This window comes from Myotis davidii, unplaced genomic scaffold, assembly GCF_000327345.1.
Source record: "Myotis davidii unplaced genomic scaffold, ASM32734v1 scaffold24, whole genome shotgun sequence".
NCBI classification, from domain to species: Eukaryota; Metazoa; Chordata; class Mammalia; order Chiroptera; family Vespertilionidae; genus Myotis; species Myotis davidii.
The window spans coordinates 3,075,793-3,086,967 of record NW_006298312.1 but is presented as its reverse complement, the minus strand read 5'-3'; the positions used below and the strand labels follow the sequence as shown (position 1 = coordinate 3,086,967).

Here is an 11,175-nt window from a genome sequence, read left to right as displayed (position 1 = left end):
TTTTTAGGATATACAAAGTCCAAGGGTTTTAATGATGTAGCTGTATAATTTCAGGTTAAATTAAATAGTGATCAGAATTTTAGCTAACATAAGCAGATTCCACTTTGGCCATTTAAAAAATTAAACTGCTCTGATAGAGAATAAAAATCAATGACAAAATATGTTGTTTTGGAAGAAATTACAATAATTTATCTCCCACTAGCAGTCTTAAATCCAATAACTCAAAGGATATAATGAATTAGAATTTATAATAATATATACTGAAGGAAGTCAGCTTTGAAATCAAAAGAAACACCAAACTCTTTGGTGGATTATTTAACAAACAGATATCTCAATATTAGATTAGCTCTTCCTTTTTGGAAGCAAGATTCCAAATGCAACTTGATTCTCCCAGACAGAAACTCTGTCCCCTTCAATAATTAGTATTCATCATCTAACAAGAGGAAATGCATGAGAAATAAAAGCTCTGCTCCAACGTGGGAACTTCCTGAGCAGATGCTGGGGAGACCATTGCTATCAGTTCAACAGAGGACAATATCACTTTCCTCATAAAGAAAATATAATGTTTCTTAAGAAAATCTTTACAAGGAGCAGCTTAGATTTCCTTAAGGAAGTTACCTCTGTCCAAAAAAATTATACCTTTTCCTTTTAATTTTATGAATAATACTATTAGAAACAAGAGCACAATTACAAAATTGTATGGGTATTAATTATCTATATTATATACATTATCCTCTATAATAAAATAAATATGTATATTATATATGATATTTGGTCTTTATGGGCAAATAATATTATTGGCATTCTAAGGATGAAAAAAATTTTAATGGGATGCCAGAAGAAAATAATCCATAGAATATTAAAAATGTTTAGATTTCAATTACTTCAATGATGTAATTTCAGCACTAGTGTGATGAGTATAACAGAACTAGTATAGTACTTAAAGAAATATGAAAAGAGGTTTATGATGTCACAACTGAAGACATTAAAAATATAAAAGTAATGACAATCTAAAGAGCTAATAAAAAAGACAATAAAAAATTAGCCAAGTCTTTGAACTTTAATTTTTTCATATCTAATATGTAATTTAAAGAACTTTTCTGAAAAATTATCTATGCCACTATATCTCAAATTTTCATGATACAGTGTCTACTCTAGTACCATGAAGCATATTCTATCTGTGCCTTTAACACTGGTTATTACTTATTAAAATTAATACATTGGAAGTGTATAACATATTAGTTGTAACTCATTAGTTAACTCATGAAATGAATAGCTAGCATTGGTTGTCAGGCAGAATGTTAATTGCATTTCATAAGTGTTAGCTTAAATCTTTTGTTGCTAAATGTACCACATACATGAGTAAAGGCAGTCATATGTTGCCTATGGTACCGCATAGAGTTCTTAATTTCCCAAGGGCAAAATTTCCTATGGAGATTGCAGGATAGCATTTATTCTTCCCAGAGCCTTTGATTAACACAGCTGCTAGAATTTCTAGTCATTTTATGTCATGGTATTTCTACTCTGGGAAGTGGGAGTAAACAATGGATTAAATATGGAGAAATCATAAACTGCCCTTTGCACCTTAAATGTTAGCCTCAATGTGCAATTGAAAACACTTTCCACATATAATAGTTGAATAAAGTCAGTTGATTTTATTTCAAAGACACTGTGATCAAAAGATAGCAATGAGATCAATAATATGCATTTGGATGTAAACAATTTGCCTTTTCCCCCCCAAAAAATATTTTTTGCATGGGTGATACTTTTAACAGGGCAGGGTTTTTTTTCTTCATCTTGAACTAAAACCTGTATTTTTTTTTCATTAAATTTTAGTCCATTCTAAACATTATTCAAAATTTTTAGATCTTCCACCACCACCAGACCCCCCTCCAGGTCAGGGTATAAGGCAACAAATAGGCCCGAGCCAGCATGTTGGTAACGTGGAAAACTCAACAGAGAGAAAAGGAAGCTCTCTGGAGAGACAACAAGCATCCAACTTAGAAGACACAAAGAGCTCATTGGATTGTCCAGCTAGAGCGTCCCTAGAGTGGCAGCGACAAACCCAGGAATGGATTAACTCCACAGAACGCCAAGAAGACATACGGAAAGCCCTACACAAACAAGGTGTTGGACCAGGTGTGTTCTGCACAGTCCCAACAAAGTGTGGACTTTTACCATTTTTTTTCCTACCAGGTATTTTAGAAATGGCAGTTGTTTAAGGCTTCTGAAATGCATTTGCCTTGAATCACTAATTGAATTTGGAATTCCGAAGCAGAGCTCACCGGCACATCCCTGAAGGCTGATCCCAATAGGGATTGTTCCTCAAGTTAACCTCTGCGAGGGTCCTTGAGCCTAGAAACTTCCAACCTCCATCTATAGTGTTCATGACACAATTTGAGGTTTTCTTTTTCTTTTTAATGTTTATATTGAGTACTTTTAAGACCACAAAATTTCACCTTTAATGTCATTTTAAACTCTGCCTCCAACCAATTTGTTCATTTTGGCTGAAGTAACTAGTCATTTTGAAAGAAGAACTCACTTCAGTCAAATTGCTGAAGTGAAATGATCAATAAAGTTATGAATCAATGCCCAATCACAGAATCCTCATGTTAGAAAATTTTAAACTGGGTCTATACTTTCTCCAGCTGATTAAATTTAGTTAATTGTTAACAATTGAATGGGGGGATGTTCTTGTTTATATATCAAGTTTCCTGGAAATATCACAAAATAAATTTAATGGTTCATAGTTGGATTTTTTTGGTGGGGGTGGGGGTGAGGGAGGTTGGTGGTGACCCTGTTCCAGAAATGCATTTTCTGGATTACCTCTTCTTATGTCAGGATTCCTTGGTTATTAAAATACACACACACACATACACACACACACACAACATTTGAAAGTTTCCTTGTACATTCATTTATTCATTTGGACTGAATCTGTTCTAGATATGTCATCTTCACATGCATTTTTAATATTATATTTTGTCACAACTTGGTGCTCAAGGTTTTAGAAATATAGTTTATGTAGTGGCTAAAAAATGACAATATTAACATCTAGGTTTAGTGAAACATTTAAGAAGGTTAAGCATTAAGACTATAAGAGAAGAATCATGTGATCCTTGTCATTAAGATTATCTAAAGAAATAAATACTAAATTCAGTCAGCAATTTTTTTAGTCATATAACCATAGTAATAATGATCAATACCTAGAAAAAGGAAAAAAAAAGTAGTGGAGAGAGAAGAAAAGAGAAGAAAGGAAGAAAGAAAGAAGTAAGAGCCCAGCCCAGTGTGGTTCAGTGGTTGAACACCAACGCAGGAACCAAGAGGTTTCGGGTTCGATTCCCACAGGACACATGCCCCAGTTGTGGGCTCAATCCCTAGTAGGGAACATGAATGAGGCAGCCAATCAATGATTCTCTCTCATCATTGATGTTTCTATCCCTCTCTCCCTTTCCTTCTTCTCTTTCCAAATGACAATAAAAACATATTTAAAAAAAAAGAAGGAACGAAGAAGAGAAGGAAAGAGGGAAGTTAGGAAGAGAAAAAAGGAAGAAAGGAAGAAAAAGCATTTCAAAGTATTAAATATCTAGTTATGTACATTGTTTGTAGAAAGATGATGCATAAAAAGAACAGACATGCTATTTATTAAAATGTATGAGTGTCTCTTTTTCTGTTAAGGGAGAATACAGGCTTTCAAATAATGTATTTCTTTCTCAAGAAACAATAGAAATTTAAGAAGCTTATTTTTAATAGCTGATATATAGTTCTTTATATAATTTGAGAAAAAAATGTTTTCATAATTTAAAGTCAAAACCATGTTCTTTCAACCTTAATAGAAATATTAAATTGGAGCCTCCACTAAACTACAGAACTTATTCTCAGAAATGTTTTAGTTAAATAATATGGTTCATTGTATGCAGGTCTCTTATAACACCTTTAAATTTTGCAAATGATACGTAACATTGTATACGTATTCCGATACATATTTTAATTTAATTCTGCTTTAGTTCCTATTATAGGAAGTGTTTGTTGTACATGGAAATTTCTTTTAGTTTTCAAGCCTTATTAAATCTCATATTTTTAATTTCCCTAAAATTCAAAATGGTAAAACAGTTCATCTTGAGCTAAATATTTAAAGTTAAATCTGCTTGTCATCATGCTGCTGTTTAACTTAGCACTTTATGTTTCTTTTTTATTCCAGAGGAGACCTTGGTGCCCTACAGCAAGCCCAACTTTCCGTCTCCAGGAGGTCACAGCTCATCAGGAACAGCGTCTTCTAAAGGATCCACTGGACCTAGGAAAGCTGAGGTGCTGAAGGGGGGCCACCAGCGCAATGTCAGCGACCTTCTTGACATAGGCTATATGGGCTCAAATAGTCAAGGACAGTTTACAAGTGAATTATGTAAGTGCTGTAGGAGATTGAGAAGGCTCCGGTGATCTAGAGAGAATATCTGCGTAATAACCCTCTTAGGTTCCCTGGCTGTATCTGAAATTTAAACTGACAAAGATTAACAGGGAAAAAAATACATTTTATTAATTTTTTGCATATACATGGGAACCTTCTCAAGAGGATGAAGGTCTAAAACACTGACAAGAGGCAGAAACTCTTCTACCTTTTAGACAGAAACAATATGTATGTAAAGAACTGACTACATAGAAGGGTTTGTGCTAAGGGTAGTGAATGGTGAAGAAGTAACTAGGATGATAAGGGTTAGTTTTACAAGGTTTGTTTATACAGATTTCTCAGCCCCAACTGTTGTGATAAGAATGTCCTCCTTCCTCCTGGCACTGGGGACACGGTAACTGACACAGGGCAGTTTTATAACCTGTTTGAGGAAACAAGGGTGAACGGGGAGGTCAGAGTGACCTTCCTGCTTCTGCTGTGTCCTCAAACTCCTTCATTTCAGATATAAAATAAAGCATGGTGCTGCATTTTGGGGTAGCATGTCCTGAACCCCATCAATAACATTGACACAATAAACAAATTTCACATAGTAGAAAACTTGCTCTAATATGGGATCAATTATAATTTTGAGCAGGTTTGTTTATAACTTAGACCATTGCTATTTAGAGTAGTCAATTTAATAAACATGTCCTTTCTTTCAAATTTGATTTATATTATACAAAAATTATCTTAACATTGGCAATTAATCTTAATACTTGTAAGTTGATTAAATATGGTCCACTCTGTAGCTTTCTTTGCCTTTATAACTGAGTATTAGCTTTTTGGTAGTTTTAAAAAACTTCCTTAGGAATTCTTTTTTTTTTTTTTTAATTTGGTGACTCAACCTTGAAATGTTGATCTTTGATTTTAGTTAACTTGAAATACTTTGACTATTACAACACAACTTAAAATAAATTTCTCTTTTTGAATAGGGAACCAACATTGGTGCCTATTACAACTAATCTATTTTCTAAATATAAAGTACTAGGAAATAGAGACATTTAGAATGTTACTAAGCATTGAACTCTTGTTAATTTCATCAGGAAAGTTACCAGTTTTGCTATTCTATTTCAGAATAATAGTTGCTGAATATGTTCAACTGCTTCTTTCAATACAGTTTAAAAACCCTGCTAAGGAGCAGCCCTGGGTTCCAATCTCAGCTGCTTACTGGTTATATGAAAAGAGAAACTAAACTGCCTTCCTAAACTTTTTTTTTTAAATATATTTTATTGATCTTTTACAGAGAGGAAGAGAGAGGGATAAAGAGGTAGAAATATCAATGAGAGAGAAACATCAATCAGCTGCCTCTTGCACACCTCCCACTGGGGATGTGCCCGCAACCAAGGTACATGCCCTTGGCCAGAATCGAACATGGGACCTTTCAGTCTGCAGGCCTACGCTCTTTCCACTGAGCCAAACCGGTTAGGGCCTAATCTTTTTTTTTCTTATCTAAAAATTTACTTGCTATTATGCTCACCTGGCAGACTGGGGATGACATGAAATAATGAAAACTAAAAATACTTTCAAAACTTTAAATTATTTATTGATATGAGTTATTGTTTCATATTACTAACCTGATTATTACTAAGCTATGTTTATAATTTTTATTTTGATTCATGAGTACTTGGATTTTTCTTTAACTTTTATTTTGGAATAATTATGGATTCACAAAGGTGCAAAATAGCTCCAGTTGAATTTTAAATATCCAAATTCCACAGGGTTTCTTTTTTCGCCCCCTTCCCACCTCATTTCAGTAAAACTTCTTAAATTCGCAAACTCACCGACTCTATTTGATGATGTTACTTTCACTTATTATCTGTCCCTCTGGTTTCTGGTATGCTGGATAAAGGATACTGCACTTAAATGCAAACTTACTTCTGATTTGTTTTTCTCTTTATAGAGTAACTGAGATGAGACATGCAAAGCTGCTCTGAAGGACCATCAGGTCTGAACTCATGGAAGTGATGACACTTAAACAGTGCAATGAACAATTTCTTTATTTATGTACTATTAAAAGAACTGTAAATGCAATGTAAAGACACACAGCCACACATATCCCACAGATATTTTCCTTGTGTTCTTCTGTTCCGTACACCACCCACCTTAACTCTTTCTTGTCAGGAGTAAACAAAAAAGAAAGAAAACAAAGCTCGCCCTCCAGGAAGCAAAGGCTTTCCTCTGTATATAATTTCTTTTGTGCATTGCTATGCAAGCTCACTCTTTTTAGCTCTGTTCACATTATTGTCTGTTCTTATTGGTCTGTTGTACTATATGTGAATTAATAGGCTGTGGTGCCATATATTAACTTTTAATTGTGTAACTTTTATGTTTAAATTTTGCACTGCAATTTTATTTGGTGATAAGCACAAATCTCTACTCCTCGTGACATGAAGAAAAAGACTGAATGTGAAGGGAGTTGCTGTACTGTAAGCTAGGTTGTATAACGCTGATTGTAACCAATCACGTTGGATGGTTTTTGGTTGGGGTATAGAAATAGGAAGATGTGAAGGACAGTGGTGTTAGTGAAGTCTTCTTTGAACATCAGGGACCAAGTCAATAAAAAATAAAAAATAAAAGCAGAATGGTGGCTTTTACTGTTGATAAAAGTGTGGGTCAAAAGAAGGAAGTTTAAGACTTAAGATTGAATAGGCATTAAACTATACAAGTAGCGAAGATATACTAAACTTGCTTTAAGACATAATAAGAAAATTAAAGCTATATTTAGAATCAGCTTTACCTCTTGTTGTAATTGACCCATCTGAGAATTGCAACAAGCAAAAGGAAATTAAGGTGTTTCACAAGAGCTGTATTTATATTACAGTTTTTTTTAAAAAAAAGCATTTTCTGAATTAACATAATTAATCTCTCCAACTCATTAAGTCAGAATATAATATGATGTTCCCCAAGGAAACAAGCCAAATGAACTCTAGAATATCCAACAAATAGTTAAAGAGGCAATTTATTGTTAGGACATACTCAGGCTGCTTCGAAATACAAAAACTCTATTGCAATATCTTGTTTCATCTTTCTAATACATGTACAGTACACACTAGAGGATAGAGCTGCATCACTTCAATTCATGACTTTTAAAATAATAATGCAGTCTATATGCAACTTTGTGTTTCATTTGATGAAAAAGTGAAGTTTATGCCACCAAATGTACAGACAACTTGTAAGTGCTTAAAAAGCAGTGCTCAGAGTATGTTCAGTTCACAGTAAGTAGACTTATTGGAATAAATATTTTATGGTACACTTTCAGAAATGGGCTACTGACTAAAATATGTTTGACCCATTTGAATGAGTAAATTGAAAAGAAAAATTGAAAAGGAGAAAAATGCATGTTTATACACTTTTTAAATAAAACCGAACCTGGTAAATGGACATTAATAACAGTGTCCTGCCTCATTTGTTTTCACGACATTGAGAACAAGCATTTCCTGAATATCAGTCATGTATGGTCAAAGTGAATATAACTTTGAATATATGTTAGCTACTGTACATGTATAGTCAGTCAAGTAGAAGAGAACTTTCCACTTGTGACATTTTCCCATGTGCTGCCTACACAACTGTAAATTCTCTCTCTAGATATACTTTCTCATGTTTTTCCTATGATGTGTTCAGTAGTTGATACTTTAAAGAATATTCAATAATGATAAGTAGGGATTCATTCTAAAATACAGGACCCATTGGAATGACAAATCATTGGTAACTGAGCATTTTTGGCTCAGTCATCAAATGTATGTCACATTATTACAGTAATGGCAAAATTAAATGTTTCCATCTTTTATGTCACCTGAGGCTGCATCGACACAGGCACGCATACAGGAACTCAGTGTTCTTTACGGGCCCCAACTCCCGTCATGCACTTTATTTCTTCATGGAGGAGGAAATTCTGAGACACACATTAAATACATCATCACCTTTCTCCCATAAGTGTCTGAATTTTAATGCAGTTTGACTTCTTTGGGACAAAGAGACTGGGGAAGATGAGAAATTTCTTCTCAGAATGAGTGCATGCTTAGTCACAACTGTAGAATGTGAGGAATTTAAATTTTTAGTTATGCAGTTCTTTACTTCATCTCTTTCTATTTAAAAGCAAAGTTTTCTTCATTTGTATTTCCTTTTACATTCCTCTACAACCCAATGTAATCTAAAACCTTAGCTCATTACGCATATTGCACATAGCCTTTTGCCCCTGGTAACTGGCAGGTGTATGCGACTAATAAACCATGACTTCAAAAACAGAGTATCTGCACACAGGTGACTTCTGGAATAAGATTGAGCATGCATCATACCTAATTGTCTCCAGTACATAAAATTCACTGTTATGGTTATATTATGTCAGGGTGGACCTTATGGTGTCTTGGAATATTCTTTTAGAATAGTCCACCTTGCCTATTAAATCTAGTTTTAAATAAATTGGTTGGTCAAATATTGCACATAAAATACCATCCTCAAGTAGATACAGAGTGCAATAAATAGCTGTGGCTATCCACATGAGTTCAGGAGCACTACCAAAACATCAAGGCTTTGTCAGCTTGCCATAGGTAAAAAGCTTTTCATTCTTATAAGTCAAAATATCATTAAAAATGCAAGTATGAGAAGTATCATGAATTTTCATTTTGTAGCCAATTGAATGACTGGGTAGAAATTCACTGAGCTCACTCTTCTGCAGATCTAAACTGAGACAGGCCCACATACACTGTTAGTTAGAAGGAACTCTGGGTGGGAGAGGATGTAATCTTACCTGCACAAAAACAACACTGGTATGCAGTCATACCCCACAGCACAGCTCCATTCATAACAGGCGAAGTCTCCACTGGGGACATAGTAGAATCAGTGCCCAGCTCAGGTATTCCTCAGTGTATGCAGGCAGAGTCAAACAACCCCTTCTCCAAAAATTTTCCATGCCATATTTAATGTAAGGAGGGAGAGTACAGGGACATGGAAACAATTGATTCCTTCACAGGATTAGAATCCAGCTCAAGAGAGAATATAGGAAAATCAAGATCAACATGTATGCAACCGAAGGAAGAAAAAACATCGCAAGTTTACTTGCTTTAGGTAACAAAACAGATTAAGTGATTTTCTATGCCATGGTTTAATGCTCTGGGTATTTTGATATATTTTCAATGGGGTTTGAGTTGAAAATTTGTAAAAGCTTGATAGAAAACCTCCAAATTTCTATTGAACTAATTTGTGTAATTGTCCACTGACAACATAATGATAACAATACCAATGAACTCTAAACTGGTTTATTTTCTCCACTAGAAAGTGATTGTGTGTCAGTATTAAAAAAATGCAAACCATGACATTCACTAATTTGTTCATCTGCTTCTGTATATTGTATTTATAGAATTACATGACAAGAATTGGTGTAATACAACATGTCTTTCCACATTACCTTAGAGGTGAAATTACTTTTATTTTACTTCTCTTTAATGTGTACTTCAAATGAAACACCATACATTTTAAATGAAATTCCATTTACTAAGTTTTCTTATCTCATAATTTTTAAAAGCATTTATTGTGACTTTAAAGTGTTGCAAGATAAGGGATTTTGTGGCCGTGGGTAGACTTTTTATATTTTGTTTTATAGATGGATTCTTTTTAAAATGTACTTTGTTTACGTCACCAAACAGCATTCGAGATCTTAATGTTTCATTTGATGTTGTTAGATCAGAAAAGAAATTGGCGTAACATTGATTAATAGTATTGTCAAAGAATTGTGTATTGTGTACTCACTGGGAAAAATAAAATATATTCACATTTCAAATTTGTTAAAAAGCCATTTATGTAAAACAAACTTGCTTTTAGACAAATTATGAACAGACAATACTATCACTTTTAGAACTTTGTATTAATATTTTGAGCCCAAAAGCATAATCTTCTTTTCTCATTTCCTATGGGTTGAGCAATGATAACTAAAAATTGGCATTGATATAAAGTAGTGACTAAAGGACATCAATGAAGAATGTAAAAAGCATTTGAAATTAAAGTTTTCATTCTATTTACCACTAATTTCCAGATCTGACCTTCCTCACCCCGAAAGACCTTCATGTAGAGCTGGGGAGGCCACAGAGATGTAGAAAGAACAAAAACTTATCTACAAATTACTTAATAATTTAAATATATATATATATTTAAACTAAGTGTGAGAATTGGACAAAAGTGGATATTAGCTCTAGAATAGCTAGCAATAGCTTTTTTTAAAAAATGATGTTTATGTTGAAAAGTTATCATAAGGACTGGGTAGAAAACATTTCCTATTTTGTATTTTATAAATATTTCATTATTTTTTACTTTTAAGTACAATTATATGACCATTGTCTCTAAAATAATTTATGTGTTCTTTAAAATAGTAATCATAGTAATAGTATAAATAAAAAAGAAAACTAAATTTGAAGCATTCATTGAAAGTATCTTAAAAACACATGGTAAAAGGGCAATACAGCTTTATTTAATGTAGATTAACAATATGAAAAGAAAATAGTATTAGAATAACCACAAATAATGTTGCATTAATAAAATACAATGGTAATACATATATATAGTTAAAGACAATATATTAATTACCAATATGATAAATGGTAGAGAAATTTAAAATTAATCAACATTTTATAGAATTTAAGTATATTATAGAAACCCAAATGGAAAAAGTGAAAAATTATCAGAAGCTTTATTAAAATAAGAATACACTATCTCTCTTGATTATTCTACCTTAGCTAGAA

The 11,175-nt window shown here is 33.2% G+C and overlaps 1 protein-coding gene across 8 annotated transcripts in view; it reads left to right on the top strand.

The window, feature by feature from the left end:
• Positions 1–7,831, top strand: part of ROBO2 (roundabout guidance receptor 2) — a 709,767-nt gene extending 701,936 nt beyond the window's left edge. For 3 of the 8 annotated variants that reach the window (XM_015570594.1, XM_015570597.1, XM_015570593.1), the window contains 3 exons: positions 1,867–2,139; positions 4,202–4,402; positions 6,345–7,831. In XM_015570594.1, the coding sequence (XP_015426080.1) occupies positions 1,867–2,139; positions 4,202–4,402; positions 6,345–6,346 (476 nt within the window). In that variant the 3' untranslated portion in view covers positions 6,347–7,831. The remainder of the gene's footprint in view (positions 1–1,866; positions 2,140–4,201; positions 4,403–6,344) is intronic. The other 5 variants (XM_006773936.2, XM_015570599.1, XM_015570598.1 and 2 more) reach the window with 3 other exon arrangements.
• The last annotated feature ends 3,344 nt before the right edge of the window (positions 7,832–11,175 follow it).